This window comes from Chanos chanos, chromosome 7 (genome assembly GCF_902362185.1).
Source record: "Chanos chanos chromosome 7, fChaCha1.1, whole genome shotgun sequence".
In the NCBI taxonomy this organism is placed as follows: Eukaryota; Metazoa; Chordata; class Actinopteri; order Gonorynchiformes; family Chanidae; genus Chanos; species Chanos chanos.
Genome location: NC_044501.1, coordinates 23230806 through 23253895, shown reverse-complemented (window position 1 = coordinate 23253895; position 23090 = coordinate 23230806). Strand labels below are relative to the sequence as shown.

General features: G+C 41.2%; 2 protein-coding genes across 3 annotated transcripts; both read left to right on the top strand.

Annotated features, from left to right (window-relative positions):
- Positions 1–13528: 13528 nt before the first annotated feature.
- LOC115816137 (uncharacterized protein C20orf85-like) lies at positions 13529–15273 on the top strand. The gene is made up of 4 exons (XM_030779107.1): positions 13529–13587; positions 14081–14162; positions 14353–14454; positions 15118–15273. Exons 1-4 carry the CDS (start codon positions 13529–13531, stop codon positions 15271–15273), a joined length of 399 nt encoding a protein of 132 aa, XP_030634967.1.
- A 1283-nt stretch (positions 15274–16556) lies between these two features.
- Positions 16557–20623, top strand: chmp4ba (charged multivesicular body protein 4Ba). 2 transcript variants are annotated; one of them, XM_030779917.1, is made up of 5 exons: positions 16557–16881; positions 18908–19085; positions 19403–19517; positions 19689–19820; positions 20155–20623. In XM_030779917.1, exons 1-5 carry the CDS (start codon positions 16698–16700, stop codon positions 20206–20208), a joined length of 663 nt encoding a protein of 220 aa, XP_030635777.1. In that variant the 5' UTR covers positions 16557–16697; the 3' UTR covers positions 20209–20623. The 2 variants fall into 2 exon arrangements, with proteins under 2 accessions (XP_030635777.1, XP_030635776.1); XM_030779916.1 differs by having other exon boundaries at positions 19689–19815; positions 20144–20620.
- Positions 20624–23090: the final 2467 nt, after the last annotated feature.

Below are 23090 nucleotides of genomic sequence, written 5' to 3'. Positions count from 1 at the left end.
GCGTCTCCCAGTCAAAAGAAAGACAGTCATCTGCTTACCTCCTCAGGATTTACAAAGAGAACTGGTACAGCAAAGGTACACAGGAGATGAGAGTTGCATTGTAAGTCTTGTTCTGTTTAATGTACACATTCCCACCTGTGTGTGCATGTGTCTGTTTGTCTGAAAGCTACAGCATACACACACACACAGCTTGTGATCTTACCTGACCAACACTGTTTTTTTAAGCACATTCAAACACGCAGTTGGCTGATGGATGCTTAATAAATAAAGCAGCCTTGTTTTTCTTTTGTTTTGAAAGGCTGAAGGACAGGAATGCTGGAAAGTAGAAGTGAAATCTCTGCCTGATATCAGAGGAGGGACTTATGTGACTTTTCAATATCCAAAACAAACAATAATTTGATGTATACTTTCGTATCGGGGGATTTGACCAAAAACATAACACAGTTAGAGTGTCAACATCTGTTTTGTCAGTGTCTGTGATGATGGGGGAAGACAGACAGTATCAGAAATACATTACAGTGAAACACAGAGAATCCATGGTGTACTAATCCTTCCACACCACATTTATCCACATACTCAATCCTGCTGGAAGGTTCAGGTTTTTGTAGCTGGCCATTTCCAAACTGTGTGAAAGAAGCAATTTGTGTTGGTCTGGATTGTCAGACTCAGCCACACATACAGTGTCCACATTTTGCCTTTTTTTGCCTGTTCGAGGATTACTGCATGTCCAGTTGAAATGTCATTTGATTACACATTGCAGTTTCCTATGAGAGAATTCATTGGTGGTAACTCTTTCACAGACATCATCTGCCTTATTAGGTATCAACCTCTTTGCTTTCAGAAAGTCAGAACATTTTGACATAAGCACAGACATGGACTGGGTTGCCAAAACAACAAAACAAATGAATGTGAAAAGTTATGTATTTTTGATAGATGTCTCCAAGCAAAGATAATATGCAACACTGTAACAGACATAAATCTTGATATACACATAAAATCAGTACCACTTAGTTGTTGTGAGTGACTTAAACACCACTGTCTGTATTGAAACCTAAACCAGTGTTTCTCAATCTTACACCTGGGGGACCCCTGCTCTGCATATCTTCTGTCTATCCTTGCTCCAAACACATCTGATTAATGTGATTAACAACCTCTTGATTATATCAGGCGTGCTCAGCCAATCAAAAGTGCCACTGATGAGTTCAGCTAGGTAAGCAGAACAGGGAATGATGGAAAACATGCAGAGCAGGGGTCCTCCAGGAGCAGGATTTAGAACCACTGACCTAAACAGTCTGTCTCTTATGCTTTTGGAATGTGTGGGCTATGCGCTCTGAAACCCTTTTGGTTTCTCAGTAACACTGGCTCATCAGGCAGCTCCTCTGGAGCCTGTCTCACACAGTGAATGATGTCCACTGAAGCAGCACAGCAGAGAGTGGTTTACATCACTTCCTGTCACCTCAGATTCTTCCATCCGTCTCTCAGTGTCCACTTTAAATGTCCTCTTGCAGTTATGCACCATAATGCATATGAAGTTGTTACACCTGATGATAATGCCAGTGAACATGTTATCATTAGTTGAATATGTACGACTCCAGTGTGGACCTGAGAGAGAAATTTGCTGCTAATGAAAAGGGTTTGAATGGGATTGCATATGCATGAAGTACAGTCATGAGACACTTTTCAGTAACCCTGGGTGAACTATAAAGTCAAAAACACTGTCTGTGCTACAGAGTCATGCTGGGTCATGGCCTGTATGCACCAGATGACCTGATAAGTCTTGTTTACCGACAAGGAGGTTGAGCAGAGCAGTGGCTTTGTACAGATAGCAGCCTCACGCATGATGCTTGGAGTCGGCCGTAGACAACGCAGCTGATAAACCTCAGCAGTGATTGGATCCTTTTTTACTGTATAATGTCACAGGCACCCATTTACAGACAGTGACTCCCACCCAGTAGCAGAGAGCTACCAGCTCAACCCAGCACGATGACACAACCCGATCGTGAGCACAGTCCGCCCAGAAGACTTAATGACCTATGTTTCCTGTGTGGATGGGCGGGACATTCCCAGAGACACTTCTCAATGCTTTCCCCGGGAAAAGGAGGACAAGCTACCCCTGCTAACACAAGCCAACATCACAGCCTCTCTAAATACACAAGTGGGGGTGGGGTGCGGGGGTCCATGTCAAGTTCACTCACTCATTTTCTAAGCTGCTTATCCCAATTAGGGTCAAGTGGGTTGCTGGAGCCTATCCCAGCACTCATTGAAAGCCAGGACAGGTCGCCAGTCCATCGCAGCGCAGACACACAGATGCACCTGGAAGCAATTTAGTATCTCCAACTCATCTGGCTTACATATCTTTGGACTCTGGGAGGAAACCAGAGAAAACCCATGCAGACATGGGAGGGAACCGGAGAAAACCCATGCAGACAGGACCCTGGCTGCCCAGCCAGGAATCAAACCTAGGACCTTCTCGCTGTAAGACGACAGCACTACCCACTGCACCACCATGCTACCCTCCATGTCAAGTAATTCTGATATATTTACTGAGTTCAGGTCAGTCCAGTTAACTAGGGGACAGAGACCACAGTAATATATGAGAAGAAGAGCCACTCATGCTTAAAAAAAAACAAAAAACAAGTCTCTGCAACTGCACTGCTTCAGAACAAACCAAGCAAACATCTCCACACCTGCTGTGAACAACCACTCCAGTTTAAACAGCAAAACAACCATCTCCCAGAGGTGCATCTTTAAAATACTGGCTGATGTTGAAGGGGTGCAGCTAACTGGGGCTGCAATTCTGGGTGAGGGCCATTTTAATTGGTGTATTTCTGAGTGCCATTTTAACAGGTGCATTTGTGAACGGCCATTTTAATGGGTGAATTTGTGAGGGGCCATGTAGAACCCAACTTAACTCAACTCCATCAAAAATGTAATAAGACCTGATAATGTAATAACTTCCCAATAATGTAACAAAATGTCTTAACCAATAATGTAATAATCGCTGTACCAATAATGTAATAAATTATTACATTAACAGGACGTTATTACATTATTGGGTTAACCTTAATTTTGCAGAACCCAATAATGTAATAATTTCCTGATAATGTAATCACTTGGCCAATGTTGTAGTAACATGTCACCAATAATGTGTTAATGTTTTGGGAATGCATTATATATGTAAATTTAGTCAGTATTTTCAAATAGGCTGTGCTACAATCATGTGTAATAATATAATGGTGCTCTATTTTTCACTTATTATTTGTGAATATTACACAGTGCTGCACTACCATTGGTCTATGGTGGATGAAAAAAGAGCTGAAGAGCCAAACAAATATATGGTACTGGACATAATACTCTATACAGAATAAGGATGTATAGTAAAACATGTATCATATGGGGATAAAGGAGTAGATGAAAAAGACTGACTTATTCGGCTCTTCAGCTCTCTTTTCATCTACCATAGACCAATGACAGTGCCGCACTGTGTAATATTCACAAATAAAAAATGAAAAACAGAGTACCACTATATTATTTCACATGATTAGTACCATTATATTATTACATATGATTGTAGCACTGCCTATCTGAAAATAATGACCAACTTACAAAAACTATGCATTCCCAAAACATTGACAAATTATTGGTGGCATTGTAGCAACTCATAATGTAACAACTGTGCATAATGTAATAACGGCACACAATGTAATAAAATTTTATTACATTATGCGTTCAAGTTATCACATTATTTACTAAAGCAGCTGTTACTTACTTTATAATGTAGTAACTGGCATATAACATGATAATGTACTACATTATGTGCAAAAATATGTTACATTATGCCATTCATTATGAGTCTTTATTAATTTTTTTTATTACAATATGTGCCGTTATTATATTATGCACAGTTATCACATTATGAGTTGCTACAGACATGTTACTACAACATTGGCCAAGTTATTACAATATTGGGAAATTATTACATTATTGGGTTCTTCAAAATTAAGGTTAATCCAATAATGTAATAACCTTCTGTTAATGTAATAATCTATTACATTATTGGTACAGTGATTATTACGTTATTAGTTAAGACATTTTATTACATTATCGGGAAATTATTACATTATTGGGTCCTACAGGCCATTTTAATGGGCGGATTTGTGAAGGTCCATTTTAACGGGTGGATCAGAAACAGTGTTTGATGAGGACAGTTTCCAAGACTTGTGGTGATGATATTACACTGAGTGTATGTGTGTGTGTTGGGGGGGGGGGGGGGGGGGGGGGGTAATCTTCTCAGACCCAGTATGGAGAAGGAGTAAGGGAGACATGGCAGATCTAACAGCATGGAGACTGGACATTGAAAAGGAGACTCTCTTTGTTACACCTCCTCAATTAAATGTTTGTCCTGCTGCCCTGTCTGCACGCTCTGCTTGTGTCCTCCAGGTGAACAGGTGGTGGTCTGAGAGGGTTCTCCATCAACCCCACAGAACTGTCAAACAGCCATCTATGTACCTCTGAGACACCATCTCTTCCCTGAATCTATTGGTCTGAAATAATGTACATTAATAGGTAACCATGATTGTGGTGTACACCATTCACCAGTCACCGCCAAAAAAATCCCTGAGGAACACATTGTCCTTTTCTCCGTTACTTTATGAGACATCACACAGGCACAGTAGGCACTTTCAGACTGAGCAGTTCTAGGGTTTCATCCGAGAGGAACTACCCCTTTGGGAGCTCCCCCTAGAACTACATACGTTCAAGGGCTTCTTTTCTGTTTGCATTTGCACCACCAGTAGGAATGCTGAAGTGATGTAAGCCGGCCGACAGTGGTATAGCAACGTCACGCTAAGAGCAGTTGTTTACATGGCAAACCAGGGTAGCTGCACATTTTTAAGTACAAATTTAATGACTTTTAAGACTTTTTAAATACCTCTAAAAGAAAAAAATAATACCATTACTGCAGCAAAAGAAATCAACAAACTAGTATACACAGTTACTGAGTTTTATTGAATTTGAATGACAGAAATATTCAGTGCACATTAGATAAAATAAGTGCCTTCTCAAAAAAATGTCCCCCTGCATTTACCACCGCAGTAGCAGTGAACGACTCAATGAGCATAATACTTTTCGGGTGCTAGCATAGCTTGTGCCTGATGCTTGCTTGCAGCGTCGTGCTTCTGTTTTTTCCCCTTTTCCCTGCCGCAGCCCTCAAATCGTAAGCTGAATAAACACATCCTTCTTCTAAGTTAAAATGTGGATCACAGCCACACAAGCGGACAAACAAAGCACCTACCGAAGCGGAGTGTACACTACCTCTTTAACATACAAACAAATAGGTATCGGACGTTGCAGAAATGGTCATTGTTTTGGGATATAAAATACTGGTAAAATAAAACATATAAACATAACTGAACATGCCTCCCCTCCTTCAAGTGCACACATTTCAAGACATTTTTAGACATGAATATCAAAAACTAAATTTAAGATGTTGGAAGACTTTATATTTTACACAGATTTTTAAAAATGGCAGTTGCAATCTTCATATACCTACGTCTGGACCAAACACCATACACCTATGTCACAAGGTTCCTAGTGCACTGTGAAAGTACCTACCCTGAAGTAGGAGCTAAAAAAAGCCCCTCAAAACGGCGTTCTAAGAACTATAATCGTTCTAAGTTCCTGCGGTGCGAATACGCGAAAAAGGGATAACTTTCTCCAACAGTTGTAATAACTATGGAAAAGTTCCTCCGGTGCGAAAGCACCTAGTGCAAATGAAATGCAAAACCATTACGGCAGGTATGTTACTGGTTGTGTGAGGCATACTTTAGTAAAAAAAATCATATTAGAATCTATTTTTGTGATGTCTGACACCTTCCAGAAAGACCCAGGTTTAAAAAAGGTTTAGTCTGTGCGACAGCAGCAGTGAGGCAGCAGAACTACACAGTGGGAGTGGAGGTGGAGAACCACAACAAGACAAAAAGCAGCTACAGGCAGGAGATGAGCATAGTTCCCTCTCTATGAGTCAGCCCTGTTTGGCCTGGTTTGTGTTTTGGTGGTTTTTTTTGTTTGTTTTTTTTAAGGTAGCTGATGGTACGAGCCATACTTCAGGCAAGGTTCTGATAGAGACTGAGCCCAGACCTGCCCACAAAACAGAGGCAAATGGACCCAGTTATGTCATTTCGATGTTGGAGAGGACAATACAGTCACCCCAGAGTGTGGGTGCCTTCTGTTATGTGGTGGACAGCATCACACAAAGCTGAATCCTGTGGATCAGTGTGCTTGTGGATAAAAAACCTGCCTCCAGTAAATCCAGTAAACCCTGGTCTAGAAGTGCAAAATGGAGACCACACAGTAAAGCTTTTCCTTATTCTTAGTCAGAGGGGAAGAAGGTCACACAAACATCATCTGAGCCATGGCAAGTGTCGGCAGAAAAAGAGTCTAATCTCACGGACCCTGATGTATCGAGAAAACATTGCATGGGATGTAAGGCATTTTTTGATCCTGGCTGATAATGATGTAGTGACTTAAGATGTTGTGTGTATGACTACTCATGTGGCCCTGAGCAAAGCGGTTAACGTCAAGGTTGCTTCACGAGCAGGTGACATCTGATGTGAGCAGGGTTTTTTTTTTTTTGCAGTCACATTTTTGGCTAAACCTGCCTCTGTAGTGCTCTCTCTTGAGAGTAGACTTGTAAAAAGAAGAGGATCAGAAGATTCTGAGGCATGAAAGACTGAAGATTGTCATAATGCCATAATGCCAAGCCAGGGGGCATTACCAAATTAGTCCTAATCAGAAACAAGCCTGGTGGAGTGCACTAGTGCATAGACTTCCAGCGCACTGTTACCCTGACTACAAAGGCCACCAGTCTACTTCCCGAAACTGAGGGGTTTCCTGGATACCTTGAGTGAAACCAAGCTCCTTCTTAGATTTTCTGGTGGGATGCCACTGGCAGATCAAAGTCTGTCAGACAGGCCATAAAAAGTCGGTGTTTTACCAGACATATAAGTGAACACCAGTGCCCTTTGGTTCACTCAGTGTGACCTCTTGCCGCAAGCAGAACATGGATTTAGTGGAGCAGGAGTTGGGTATTACTCATATGTTTGGAAGCTATTATTATAATGAGTTAAGATGTAAAAACAGGTGATGGCTTATTACCTAATGTATAGCCGAACTGTGGCTTAAAGCTGAAGACACCAAATTACCAGCCCCTGAAAGCCGAAGTCTTGTTTTGGGCAGGTAGAGTGAGTGGTGAGAGAATTTGGACCAACACAACACTGAATAAAGATAAACAAGGTCACAGTGTCTCTCACGATCTGAGCGTATCCCAGGCCTTCCCTGCTCTGTACAATCACTGCAGAAATTTCAGGCATTGCAGCCCATTCTCACCCTGCTCCTGAAGAATGGAAACAACTAGAACTGAGGAGACAAACACCAGAGTAGCTCTGAGCAGCTGAAAGAGAGGCTTGCTGGTTGTAGAGGGGCTCACTGGTCATAGAGAGGCTCCCTGGCAGATGCTGATTCTGGCATTCCCGTCAAGGCACAGTCAGCTCATATTGGACTGTGAGAGCCAAAGTCACACTCCTGTGGCTGTACACTCACAGCATCACACTCCTGCGTAGTTGAATATGAGTTTAGCCTCCAGATTGTGCAATTAAGCCTGTGAACTGTTGGCAATACTATTATCTATATATACATACACTGTATTTGAGTCTGAATGTTACAGAGGTATGAGAACATTGCAAAATCATTGGAAATTATTTAGAATAAGCGGTAAGTTTGAGGATAAGAATGAGGGTAAGTTTTTCAACTTCCTGAAGTTTTTTAGCTTTGGAGAACTCAGTCTCATTTAAATCAGGTTTTGGATAAAAACATGTCAGTGTATTCCTTGCGGTAGCATTGGTCCCTGTAGAGTCATTGTTTACTGCTGTCAAGAACTAAAGAAAAGAGAGAGGGGAAAGAAAAACAGGCACAGCTGTTGAAGTTCACCGTCACCAAATGGATGGAACTGTGACTTCACCATGGAGCACACCTCTCCCATCCCTTTACCTATTTTCTCCTCCTCCACAGCTGCACAAATATAGCTTGTGTTCCCTGGCCCTCCTCCAGAGAGGATGTGGAGCCTTGTCTCTCTGGAGCAGACAGGCCTGAAGCCAGAAACAGGAAACAGATGCTGGTCTCTGCTGGGGTTTTTGATCCATCCAGAGCCTTTCCGCCACTTCCATCCACATCCCATTTGTGAAGAAATAGCAGACAGCCCAGCTCCAGGACTCTGTGTTCAAGCTCACTGTCTCTCAGTGTGTATACATGCAGATTTTCTACTGGGGCCATTACAGCAATGTTCATTACATGGAGTGCTGCTGTACCAGGGCATAACCAAAAGATGCCCAGAAGTGATTTGGAAATACCTGGTGCTGCGCTCAGAGTAAATCATGGATGAATAAGGATTTGATTCTGGGTTCAGTGTTGCTCTTGTCAGCAACAGACACCTGTGAGATACGAGTGAGGATTCCCGCAGTTCAACTGCCACGAATTTTTAGGCATCAGAACACTTTCATCCTTGCTAAATTGGATTTCCCACATTGCAGTCTGTTACATCTGTAAGGCCTTTTACTGAACAACAGCCTCTCTGTATTTTTCTCTCTCCCTCTCTCTTTCTTTCTCTCAGCTCTTTGAGGCAGTCTGTGGACATAGGTGTTGGAGTGGGATGTGAGGCATGAAAGGTCTTTCTGGTTTTGAAGTACTGAACCACTGTGCCCCCCCCCCCCCCCCCCACACACGCACACACACACACACACACATACACATGTCGCCCACCTCTAACGATTGGATTTTTCCTCCCCCTGCTCCCACATTGAATACCCAGTTTGCACCCTTCCTAATGTCCTGTACTTTGAATTTCCTGTTCACCGTGTTTTCTGTGGCGCTGGGCGGCCTCTAGGCTTTGATCTATGAGTGGAGTCTGCAGACCAGCATGTGTCTTCTTCACTATGCAGTCTGGCCAAGTGTGACGTGAGCTGCTGGCGTCAGCTGTGGCCAGGACATTCATCTTGACATTTTGTGGCCTGCTTCACTGCCCCCCCATACCCCTCATGTTCCCTCACATGTGGAGTGTCAGAAGGGGTCCCTTCCCAAAATTTTAAAGCCCCCTGATTTCCTTACCCCAAAAATGATTCACAAGGTAAGTTTTAATGTCTGCGATGGACTGATGACCAGAGTGTTTCCACGCCTTTTGCCCAATGAATGCTGGGATAGGCTCTGGCACCCCCCGCGACCCTGATTCGGATGAGCAATTGTTACTTTGAATCAGAGCACAAAACAGCCTTTGGCTGCAGACATCTAAAGCAAGGAAATTTTCCACTGATCCATGGCAATCAAAATATCTAAGGGAGAATGAAACTGAGAACTGAGAGCTCACTGAACTTCCTTTTTTTTTTTTACTCCTCAGACTCAGGCACAGAAGGCCCCCAGAGTCTCTAACCACACTTCTCTTTAGTGTGTAAGGTTTGTTAGTGATCATTTCACGCTGAACTTCTCTGCAGAGCCAGGAGATGCATAATGACATTTAAACTCTGTCTGCAAAAAGCTATCCTTTTTCATTCACATAAATTGTACTGGTCCCGCTTCCTAGTAATCTCTCATACCTCACTGTTACCCCACAGACCTCCTCACTGTGACACTGCACAGACTATCTCACTCTCATCCAGGGGTGGACAGTAACGAAGTACATTTACTTGAATACTGTACTTAAGTACATTTTTCGAGTATCTGTACTTTACTTGAGTTTTTTTTTTGTTTTGTTTTTTTGGAAACTTATGACTTTTACTCCACTACATTTGAAAGACAAATATTGTACTTTTCACTCCACTACATTTCTATGTATGTTCTCGTTACTCATTACTTTGAAGTAAAGCCTTGAATTCAGCGGATGAATTTTCTTTTCTAAAATGCGATAGGCCATATTGCGTTCGTCACAGGAGAAAAACCAATCACAATAAACTACTCCAATGCTGTCAGTCAGGTGCGTGCTGCAATTTTTTAATAATTGAACTTGGCGGTTTTACTGATGGCTGCTACTACGGCAGATAAAGATGATAAAGATAAAGGTTACTCACCAGAGCACCCATGAGGCACTTTCGAACCGAACAGTTCTAGGGTCTCATTCGATAGGAACTACACCTGGGGAGCTTCCCCTAAAACTAAATAAGTTCTAGGGCTTTTTTTTTCTGTTTGCATTCGCACAGCCAGTAGGACCGCTGAAGAAACGTAAGCTGGCCGACGGTGGTATAGCAACGTCACGCTAAGAGCTGTTGTTTACACGGCTAGCCAGGGTAGCTGCACATTTTAAAGTACAAATTTAATGACTTTTAAGACCTTTTAAAATTCCTCTAAAAGGAAAAAAATAATACCATTACTGCGGCAAAAGAAATCGACAAACTAGACTACAGTATACACAATTGTTGAGATTTACTGAACTTGAATGACAGAATTATTGAGTGCACATTAGACCGGTTTTCAAACTGCTTCCCGTACGCATTGGCGTGCTGTTTTCGCTCTACTTTTTTCGTAGGTGGCTGTGATGTAGTGCTCACTGCTCACTTACAATCATATTTGCTGCAGTAGATATGAGATGGTTCTTAAAAATCGCAATTAATATGTTTGTGAATGTGTGACGAAACTGGTGACGGAGGCAGACCACAACTGCCACTGTTAACACAGCGTGTGAACACGTCGGAAGCCTGTTGGCTTGGAAACCATTTGGGGCATAACACAGGGTCCTGTTTGAATACTAATGCATACTAATAGTTAGCTAGAAAAAATGCCGAGTTAACGTTACTGACAAAAATCCTTTCAGAAATATATGTTTCAATATTGTCAGATAAACACAGTACTATCAGTAAGGTCTCGCATAGGTAGCGGATGCACGTAGGACCCGGTCCCAATAATAAGACGAGGACAAGCGGTGACGAAGGTCATCCAGCTGTTTCACATTTCAGGCAGTACTATGTAGTAGAAGCAAAATGAACCTAGCCTACAACATTATGACGTGTTTATCCTTTTAAGGCCAATCTGAGGTAACCTAGGGCCTATTTAAGTGAAGCTATACCGTGTCTTTTATAGAGGAAGCATTTGATTCAACTGTGTTTCTATAGGCTTTGTAGCATATTCCACAAGCTTTTTATTCTACAGGTTCTACAAGCAAGTCAGTGCATTCAGTAGGTTGTTTCAGAGTCATTAGGCTCTGTAAATGCATTGTGGCAACAATACAACTATCTGTTGACATTGAAAAGAAAATGTACTTTTGAATACTGAGGTGTTTTTTAAAAGCAAGTACTCCGGTACATTAACTCAAGTAAAAATTTAACTGAACAACATTTATTTGTATTGGAGTAATATTTGACCAGGAGTATCTATACTTTGACTCAAGAAATGCTGTTGTGTACTTTGTCCACCTCTGCTCTCATCCCACAGACTAGCTCACTGTTACACCACACAGACTACCTTACTGTCACCCCACAATAATTTACTGTAACACCACACAGACTACTTCACTGTTATACCACACAGACTACCTTACTGTCACCCCACAATAATTTACTGTAACACCACACAGACTACCTCACTGTTACACCACACAGACTACCTTACGGTCACCCCACAATAATGTACTGTTACCACACAGACTACTTCACTGTTACCACACAGACTACCTCAGTTATCACATAGACTACCTCACTGTCACCCCACAATACTTCACTGTCACCCCACAGACTACCTCACTGTCATCCCACAAACTACTTCACTGTTATCCCACACAGACTACCTCACTGTCCTCCCACACAGACTACCTCACTGTCCTCCCACACAGACTACCTCACTGTCACCCCACAGACTACCTCCCATTCACCCTGCAACCCCACCCCCATTATGACTGTCTGCCCCTCCTTTTAACTCTATCCTATTTAACTCCAGTTAAACTGTCCCAAGCAAACTGACCCTCATTGTCTGTGGACACAGGTCATTCCTTCTGCACTGTGGATGGCATCAGATGTCTTTCATTTCTCTGTCTGCACACTCTCTAAAATAAATTAAACAGCTAACCAACTAACCAAAACTAACACTGCACTTTCACTGAAAACCTGGTACTTACCAGAGGAATCTCTCCTGAGTCTTCTCTATCTGAGCAGCGCTGACAGACTAAGGCAGGGTGTCCTGGGTATACCGTTTTATGAATTAAGTTAAGTGCTATATAAATAAAATGGAGCTAAAATTGCATGTGTGCGTGCAAGACTTTGTGCACCTCCTGCTGGTTTCTTGAGTTACTACATTTGAGCTACATATAGAGCTGACACAGTGAGTCCCCTGCAATGAAATTTAGAGGGTGAACAGCTCATGAATATTTACCAGATAAATACCAAGGAAATGTGCAATTATGTAAATGATGACAGCACAGCTGTCCTGGGACTGAGCACAGCATAGTTATAATCAGATTCTCATGTGTGTTTGCAGGTACAGGTTTTCTGATGTGTTCCCACATGCTCAGTGCAGCATCTCATTACCCACAGAATGGTCTTCTCCATGTAGACGCTTCATGTCCACAGCACACTTTCTCCACTGCACTTGTTTAAATAATTTGATCTATGTATGTTTCGGATTTCACCTTGAGCTGTCACCTCAATGCTGTTCTCCAACAGACTATTCGTTACTGTTCCCCAAACAAGGACCCCAGTGGCCACAGTGCAGTGAGGGGTCTCTCTCGTCTTTATGGGTTCTGTAATCATTCATGCAAATGCTGTTTCTCACTCAGATCCATGATAAGTGGGTCATTGTGTTTGACAGACAGTATTTTGCTTATCCTAGTCAGACTCTGGTCCTCTACTGAGATGAAGTGATGAAACCATAACTGTAGACCACACAGTGTCTCAACGGCTGTTTCTTATGTAGATTCAGTAGGCTCTGCTCACCAGTAAAACAGGAGAACCATAGCAGAGATTCTCATTGCTAAATCTGAATGTGTCATGTAATTTCTGTGTATAATCTTAATCTATGTTTGGCTAGGAAGGAAGGGAATTTCACAGATTTGAAGAACTGAAATATATATGTATTACTGGTATTGTTTAATTAGACATCAGTTTTGTGAGCTGAAAATAGTGACTGAACACTGAGTCTGTATTCTCTTCAGACCCCAGAACCACTGTGTAGATTAATGGAAACATTAATTAAAACAAAAAAATCCTTTCATGGGCTGTAACTGATACAAAAGCGCTCATACACATCACAAAATCCAACTGGGAACGTTTCAGAAGTTGGGGTCATTTGAGATTCACAGACAGCCTAATACACATGTTCTCTGTTAATGACAATCCCCAAACCAGAAGAACTTTCTGCATTGTTACTGTGGATACAGAATGCCACAGGTAGTGCCACAAAACCACGTTGTCATAGTGATGGTAAACAGATCTGTCAGTATACTTTACACAGGCTGAAACACTAGAGGACAGAAAGAGGTGTAATTTTGTTCAGTGATAAAATGGCTGTGCCCAGTACGACAGAGAAAATATATAACTATGTGGATTTGGATGAAATCTGGTAAACTCTGCTTTCTTATGTCTGATTTTGTTTGGTGTCACCCTTAGTAAAACAATGTGTCAGTTTATCTGTAGGAATATTTGGAGACATACATGTAGTTGCATTAACAGTTGTTCATACGGTCGTGTTGTAACTTGAATTTATGCTAGTAAACTGTGAAAGCTTTATTACTTAAGACACATTACAGCAGCAGTAAAAAACAGACATTACTATTAATACTACTATTATCATTGTTACTGGTAGCAGTAGCAGTAGTGGTAGAGGTGAGTGGTAGCAGTTGGCATTGTTTGAGAAGGGGAGTAACTTACTGTAAAGAGAATAATAATAATAATAGAATGCTTTGTTGTAAAGCAGGCCAATTATAATTCAGATACCATCAGTTCAAATATCAGAAGCCATTGCTTTGTGAAAAGAGGGCATGTAGACTCAGTGGGATAAAAGCAGAATGGTGCCATAAAAAATGTGTGTGTGTACATGCGCATTTCACTTTAAGGAAAGTTCATGTGAAGATTGAGAAAGAATCAGCAAAGGCCTGGCCAAATAAATGGGGTTTTCTGATGGAATCGTACAATGAGGTAAGCATGTTTAAATCATAGGCTTGAGTACAGGTTACATTACATCTGAGTCTGTCAAAAGGAGACAGCCCAAGTGAATAAAAATTCAGGTTTTAAGAATGTAGTGGCTGAAGATCACAGCTTAAGATTGCAGCTCTCACAATGTTTCTTCACAAAAATATGAATCATGGGAACATTTGATCTGTACTAGACGCTACAGAAAAGTGGCAAAGTAGAGGAGTCTATGGCCAAGCTGGAGCTTCCAAAACATCTGAAAACTCGCCCTCCGACTCCGCCCGAGAAATACATCAAGGTAAACACATCCTCCGAATGAGGCAGTGAAGCAGGGTTAATGTTTGAAATGACAAAAATGTTCAGTTGAATTACATCAAAATAACAGTTTCAGATTATAAATGGTAAAACAGTAAGCAGCAAAACTAAACATCTTTAAACTTTTTGAATTATTATTTTATATTCATTCTTCAAACAACACCAAAATGAATTTATTTTGATATAATGTATGGGAATGAGTTTTTGGTAAACTTTGAACTGTTGGAAGCAAAATTCTGAAGATGGCTGGGAAAAGCAAGCCAAAGATAGTAAGAAATAAAACACTGTAAGAGATAGTAAATGTTTTTGGAGTAAGTGGCTGTGCTTCAGAATTAAACTGGATCCTTCTGAACAGAGTGATTCTCTGAAGTGCCACTTACTGATGAATCGCTTCTTCACTCAACCGCTGTAGAGAACAAGAGTCTAGGGAACATCACTGGTACATCTGTTATTACACTGATTTATATCTGTTCTTATTCATGGTTTTAAATCTGTACTGGAAATGCATGAGCAAATCATATGAACTGACTGTTTTCATGTGAAGGGTGGATAAAGGTGTCCGCTCCATTTACAAATTATTTATGGAGTTTTATGTGACTTTGACTGAATGCCGTAACTATGAACATTACCAAAGTATTTTGTGTAGGTGGGGCCTTCACCTCCTGTGCCTAAAACAACACAGGCTCTGATTGGCTGGCGCTCTGCGGTGCCAGAGCTGCAACTGGAGCGCTTCGGGAAGGTGAACTGTGGGAAGAAGAGTTTTCTGAAAGAACTGGGCTGGGCGTTTGATGCCTGCAGTTGAGGATTTCCCCACCCCATTGCTCACTCACCATTACTCAGCATGAACTTTGAACCACACACAGTATTAAATGTGAAAATGTCATATGGTGTCTCCATCCTACTCTTGTATGTCTTTTGCTTTTATGATCTTGCTTACCTGCTGCCTACACACTGATGAAACAGATACACCATCCTGCATTTTGTTGTTTTACATGGCCCACTAATGCAGTGACATTGTTCATCATGAGAGCTGACAACTCATTTTGTTACTGTTAACGTTTTGTACAATGTAAAAAAAAAAAAAAAAGCATACATACATACGGTTCACTTTTGTATAAATTAAATCAAAAATCTTGTACTGCACATGGCTGCATTATATTGTATATCACCAAGATAGCCCCTACTGATGAGCATTTTTAATAAAACACTATGTTACATTCCAAAATTATGTGCATTGTATCGATTTCCTAGGCTACACTAACGCTGTGTGGTGCTACAGTATTTAACTCCACACTGAGACAGCGACGTAGGACCGAGACGTGTAGCTAAGATGTGTTAACTTAGTGTAATTGTCTCTCCTGGGAGTCTCATACTTTCATATTTCCATATTTCATCCCCCCTCAATGTTGCAATAGTCAGCAGCATTTGTATAATCAAGTGGAAAAGGATGTTGTTTTAAAGACATCAACAAGACCGTGAGAAGAAAGAAAGAAAGAAAGAAAGAAAGCACTAGTGCCTTCAATGTACTAAAAAATGCCTCTGTGCAGTCAATATACATTCGTAAAACCATCTTAAACAAGCGGCACAATCATGTTAGATTTTGATACAGTCTACTTTTTTGATTATTCATTTGAAACGAGGAGAGATCGAGTGGAAGCGCTGCTAGGTGCGGGCTAGATAAGTGGTGAGCGATGAAACTGCAGGAGAAAGGAGTGTGTTAACAACATCTGAAGTTGGATAATAATTCGTATTTATTTTTCAGTTTGACATGCAAAAACTGAAAATCCAGTGATTAACACAGGGTGTACATCTCCGGATCTTTAATAAGCAACCAGGATACTTCAAACGCCTCTAAATGCACAGATAAATCATGAAGAATGAGGGTGAAGTATGATACCTATACCTGATTTCCATGGCGGACAATTACAAAATTAAATTCTGTCAGCTCGTTACTAAAAAATTCCAGTTGTTTATTGGGTGACCAATGCTGGGTGTTTGCGTTCCTTCTTATATCATTACGTGACTCACGCCCAAATGACGTGCTGACATCACGAGGCCTGGTTGGAAAGAGGAAGAAGAAACAACAACAACAGCAGCGCTTGGCTGGTGACGGTGAGGCCACAGAAGAGATTAGTGTCTATAATCAATACTCTAATACTCTAATCAGTCTTTCTTAGAAGTAACGCCGGCGTTCCGTATCTGCCATTGTTATAATTTAACGCAAATATGTCTTTGTTTGGAAAGTTGTTTGGTAGTGGGGGTAAAGGGGGGAAAGCTCCTAGCGCACAGGAGGCAATTCAGCGACTTAGAGAAACAGAAGAAATGTTAACCAAGAAACAAGAATTTCTGGAGAAAAAGATCGACCAGGAACTCCTTATTGCAAAAAAGAATGGCACAAAAAACAAAAGAGGTGAGTATCATGTCGGGAAGAAGGAAGTTCTTAGCCTCTTGTGCTATCATGCTAGTGATTTGGTAGGCTTTTAGCATAGCTATCTATCGCTAGCTGCAAATGAGTAGGTAGACGTGTCTGGTTGTGTTCAGCTAGATTTTATAGTTGGTTAGGTCCGTCATAGCCGAAATGAAGTTCAGCTTGCGATAGGACAGTTAATGGTTATTAGGCTAAATCCGCCAGTTATGTACCCTCCTTATTGGCGGTGAAGCTAAGGTTTTATGTTAGGTTTAGGCTACCTAACGGTTCAAGACTTTCTATCAAAACTAAATTTTAAATAGCAATGTTCAGAAATATAGTGTAGCCTATTAAACACAATGTGACAAGTGGCAACCATGTATCTTAAGTGACTCATATTAAGTATGTCGTTTAACACCCAAAGATGAACGCTGTTGGAGTTATAGTCAGGACTTGAACCCAGCTTTCGAAAAAGGTGCACAACAATCGTTCAAAAACGAACGTCGAAACCCTTAAAACATTATAGCTGACTTGATAATGGCTTTCTTTAATAGGCAACATTCATCCGAGGTTAGTTTTCTGTAAGTATACTTGTAACGGATACGAGGCTGTGGGGAAGTATGTTTTTTTTTTTTTTTTAATCAGTAATGGGCTGGGCGCTAGGTTGTTGCAGTTGGGGACTCCCTACGCTCTGATTCTAAAAATAACCGTGTAACGTCTATGCCTGACACAAGTCTAATAAAGATCAGAACTGTTGTATACCAAAAGGTATTAGTCATGCATTTTATGACGCTTGAAAGTTAGGGTTTGAAGCTAGGCACGTCTTGTTTTTTTGAAAAACTGAATCTGTTAATTTTGTAATTATTCGAGCGGCATAGTTAAAAGGCACATCTGTTATGTATTAGAAATACTATTGCACCGTATTATCTTTAAAGAATTGAGTTTTTGACGTGCTGAAATATCTGCACTTGTACAGAGCTTAGATTTGTCTCAGACCACCACTGACTGTGATAAAACAGACAATAGATTATTAATCTATCAGAAATTGCTGAAAGATTTGCATTAAAGAGCCCCAAGGATTGAATAACTCATAGGCTAATCTATTTAGGTCTATCGTCTCCAAGACTCAAGTAATCAAGAATTGATTTGATTTTCTCAGAGCTCTGGTCTTCCTGTGGCAATGCAGTGGGATTGTTGGAGAGATGTAGGAATGTTGTCCGTTTACTGTAGAATAGAGACTTTGTTAACTTAACCTGTTCTTTCACATGGGCAGTGAGTTCAGCGCCTCCGTCCACTGAAAGAACAGTTTTGGTCCAGTGATAACTCTGGTATGTCATATTGAGTGCACTCATGCTGAAGTAACAGAGAAACACAGTCAACTTTTGCTGATGCTGTCATGGAAACACTAATACAGATGACCACACAGCTTAGCTATGTCACTGCTATCTCTCACATTATGTTGTACAGCAGTAAAGTTAGACTTAGCGTCAGATCTGCTTGACAACATGAGGCAGTGCACACTGTGTGTAACAAGTGAAATCGAGTATCTGAACATTCCATCCCACTACCAGTACTGTTTCTACACATTTCTCTTGGACTGTTTTTTTTTTGACTGGTACTCTGTCAGAGATGTGCCCCAGTGCCCTGGCTCTGTTGAGGTTAAACATCAGTGTTAAACATGCACTCACAGTCAGCCATAGCTTTCAGACCTGTTGTTCAGTAGTTTCGTACAGTCTACATGGTCATTTGATCTGCACTCACATTCATTTAACCATTCCTCATTATTCCAGATATGAATCTCTTGGTTAGAGTAAAAATGTGTTCTTAAAATGACTGAAACTTCACTCACAGAAGAGTTTGTGCTCAAAGTCTGTTTTTCTGTCCTCCTGTAAGGAAACTTTTTTGGCTTATTCTGTCCCCAGCTGCAGTGGCAGGGATTGTGCTCAGCTTGTGTGATTCACACGGATGAACACATTGTTGTGTCTTATTTGCCCTCTTCACTCACTGTTCTCGTCGTCGTGGGTTCCAGCTGCTTTGCAGGCCTTGAAACGCAAGAAGAGATATGAGAAGCAGCTGGCCCAGATTGACGGCACCTTGTCCACCATTGAGTTCCAGAGAGAGGCTCTGGAGAACGCCAACACTAACACAGAAGTCATCAAGAACATGGGCTTCGCTGCCAAGGCCATGAAGGCTGCCCATGATAACATGTGAGTATTGTCTGCCATACAGATGAGTGTGTTTTTTCCCCTCACTCACAGACCAGAGATGCACACAGTGAAGCTCAGGAAATCTGAGACCATGTGAACCAGCAGCAGGCGGGTTGCTAGCCGAAAATATTTGACGACAGCAGAAAATGACGTAACGTGATCCGTTGAATGTATTTATATGATGAAAAAGGCTGTATACCTGAGTGGTCTCAGTGAAGTGTTGTGAAAGGTCACAGAGAGGCTGGTTTGATTGTGTCTTATGGTGTAATGGTTGTATCAGTTGGCTATAAAACCTTTCCTTTCCTGTCGGCCCTCAGGGACATCGATAAAGTGGATGATCTAATGCAGGACATCACAGAGCAACAGGAGCTGGCGCAAGAAATCTCTGACGCCATCTCCAAACCTGTTGGCTTTGGCGAGGAGTTTGACGAGGTAAGGAGCACCAACTGTTACCATTTCACTAAGTTTTTTCCCCCCCACGTCTTGCTGTAATCTGTTGGCTGTAGGTCATGCTATGGCTGTTGAACTGTAAGGGTGTGGGTGTTACCTGTGTAATGATTTGGATATGCCCTTATGTGATGTTTTGGTTGGCTCCGTTTCCAGGATGAACTGTTGGCAGAGTTGGAAGAGCTGGAGCAGGAAGAGCTGGATAAGAACTTGCTGGAGATCGGAGGCACAGAGAACGTCCCACTGCCCAATGTGCCATCCACGTCCTTACCCTCCAGACCAGGTACTGTCACACATTCACATTCCCATTTTCATTCTCATTCAGTACATGTTGTACAGGACTTTTGTCAGCTCTGTTGTGAGATCCGACGGCTCTCCGTACGAGGTACTGACAGTGACAGAGTTCAGTCCCGTTCTGTGAGGAAATGCCCTGAGTTAGTTGTGTTGTCAGGTGCAGAAAGAGTGCTCTGATTTTGTTTTTTGTCTGACACACACTAAAATATTTCCCTAAGCTTTCAGACAGTCTCTTAGCACAGTGGGCTGTTCATGCTGAATGCAAGGACCTTTCATTACTTGACAACTCTGCTGGATTTGTTTTTCCCCCCTCACAGCAAAGAAGAAGGAGGAAGAGGACGAGGATGATATGAGAGATCTGGAAGCATGGGCTGCCAATTAATCAGCGCCACTCTCTGCACGTTAAGACCTGCTTCAGGAGGAACTAGAAGGACTCTTATGGTTTAGCGTGTGACGTCTTTTTGTTTGGTAGGAATGGAATACCGAACGAATACACAAGAGGGGAAAAAAAAGAAAACAAAATAAAGAGGGCTGATTCAGACCGTACTGCACTTACATCACTGCTCCAGACCCATTTGGTTTCGTAGCTCCTTCCGATGGTCAAGCCTCCTGCACGGAGGACCAAACAGAGAAAAAAAACCCCATAAAAAATACGTTTTTCTGTATGATATCTGTATGATATTCCCATTGTTTTTTTTTTTTCTTTTCCTCCATGACTGGCTTTCTGCACTCCCTCAGCACGTGTCTGTGCTCAATAATATTAAAAAAACATATATATATATATATTACATAAAACAATGAGAATTCAAAACAAATCTTGTAAGAGACAGTTCCATGTTAAAAAAAAGGTAAGTTTCTTTGCCATTTATAACTGGACAAGATTCATGATTTGCATTTCAGGGTTTTTTGGTGGTTGTTTTTTTTGTTGTTTGTTTGTTTTTCTTGTTTGCTTTTTACCCCCTCACACATGAAATAACACTCGGTGTTATGTGGTAAAGAAAAGGACTGAGGGCCAGATTTACTTAACTTCATGTCATGCAAACTTGTGTGACGCTGGTTATATGCCTGATAACCGGTCAGTCCACAGTCAGGCGTAGGCTACGGTTAAAGTTTGTATAATCCTATCACCTTTAGAATATGTTGCAAACTTTGTCAATATCATCCTGCATTTTGATCCCACCTGGAATGAGAGGAACTGCTGCTGTTTTTTTTATTATTATTAATTAATTAATGAGGAATTATATTCAAAATTGTCCATGGTACAGAAGTTATGATGTAAAATTCTTACTGAGCTGTTACACAAGCTGCCTCCGTTTTTGTTTTTGGTTTTTTTGTATTGTGGGTGTGGTTGTAAACGCTATGGAGGACTAGCACTGGTGTGAATCCTGGTTGAGAAGGTTTCCCTGAAAACACAACACTCCCGCTGCAACCACGTTACATTCCCCACCCCCCCACCCCAACATGCACAGTCACCCCTTCTCTGTTAGTGTGTGTGTGTGTAACTGTTGAACTGCAATATAAATTAACACTAGAAATGGCTTCAAAATTAATTTTTTGGGGCAGGGGATTTTTTCTCAGATTTGTGGACTTGAGAATTTTTGGTTTGTTTGTTTTTTTCTTGTTTTAGTAAGTTGTGAACGATTGTGTTCAGATAGGAGGGTCCCTACGGTTGTATTGATTTAATTAATATCATGGTTTCTCTGCAGTTAGCTCTTAAAATGTTCATCTTGATACAAAGGTTCCTTTTATTAGATTTCTTCATTCAAGAGTATATAAAGTTTATTTTCTGTTGAAATATGCTGCCTTCAGAGTAAGGAAAAGCAATTAACAAATGTATAACAACACTACGTTTATTTCATGTGTTCCAGGGCTGTTTCATAGAGGTGAAATTTCTCTGCAGACCGTATAACTTCTTGAGGAATCTTTCGTAACAGTCAGGATTGTCCAGTCCTGGTGGAACATTCTCAGTGTTTCCTCTTGTTAGACAATCTGGACTACTGACATCTCATTTACCAGAGTTAGCCAGTCAAACAACACATTTTACCCCATGAAACAGCCCTCTGAACCTCTGGCTTAGAGTTTGATTGTGTGTCTGTATGTAGGGCCAAAGTTTTTAAGACTGCACCCTCGTTTTCATACGTCAGCCCTTCCGGCCTGCCTTCACCTGTATCATCTAATATAACGCCTAAATTAAAGTTTTGCCAAACCACCCCCTTCTCCCTGACTTTTGTTTTGCATCTTCATTCTCTTTGATCTGGTGTAGTTTTTTCCCTTTTTTGTATCTTTCTTTGTCACAGTGATGTGTGTCACAAACAGCATTTTGTCATGATAACAAAGCCTTTTTTTGTATGTGTATGTTCAAACAGATTGTAAGCCTGTAAAATGACAGGACTGATTCAGCCCTGTAAGATCCATTTCCAAATGTGTAAGTTTGTTCAGCAGGATGGGTGATTTAAGAGGTTAATGGAGTGTCTATGGTATGACCAAAGCTTGCCACAAGTCAGCTCCGTTTCCTGAATGAGATCATGTCTGGGTAATCAGCATACTGTAGCGTACAGTGGCAGTCTGTGTGTACAGGATATGACAGAAGTAGCTTTAATGCATTTGTATGTTTTCATGACCCTGTTGTTGTTGGATTGGTTATTATTAAAACAGTAATGCTTATTGGTGCAGGTTAATGGTTTCTTACCATGATAATCTGAGAATGAAGATGAATCAACTAAAGGACATACACATGAAGAGCAGTGCACAGCTCTCCCCATGCTGTGAGAACACTGGCCTGTTACTCAGACAGGCATGTTAAAGAATATAGAGGGTCACCAGAGCATTGGATCTGCATGTGTGTAAGAGGCACTAATCTACATAACGTGTGGGGTTATGCAGTCAGCCAATGTAGAGTGGGCCTGTCTGTGCATGTGCCAAATTTAGCAGGAGAGACCTCAGATACACATGCATGGGGTGTAATAAAACACATGATTTCAGCATTTCCCCCCTCAACCTTATTCCTGTTACGCTGTGATTCCTGTACCCATTTTTCAAAACACTTAAACCAGTTTAATTCGTACCCAACTAAATAATCTACTGAATGAGATGTTATCATGTATCTTTAGTAATTCAAATGTAATCTTTCTTCATTAGCGAGCTCACGCAATTATAATGTTCCAAAAAATAAACAAAAAACATTACCACTTAAAGGTTCAACAAATTGATAGTAAAATGTTGTTTTCTGACTCATGCATGCACTTTTGTCTGTCTGTCTGTCTG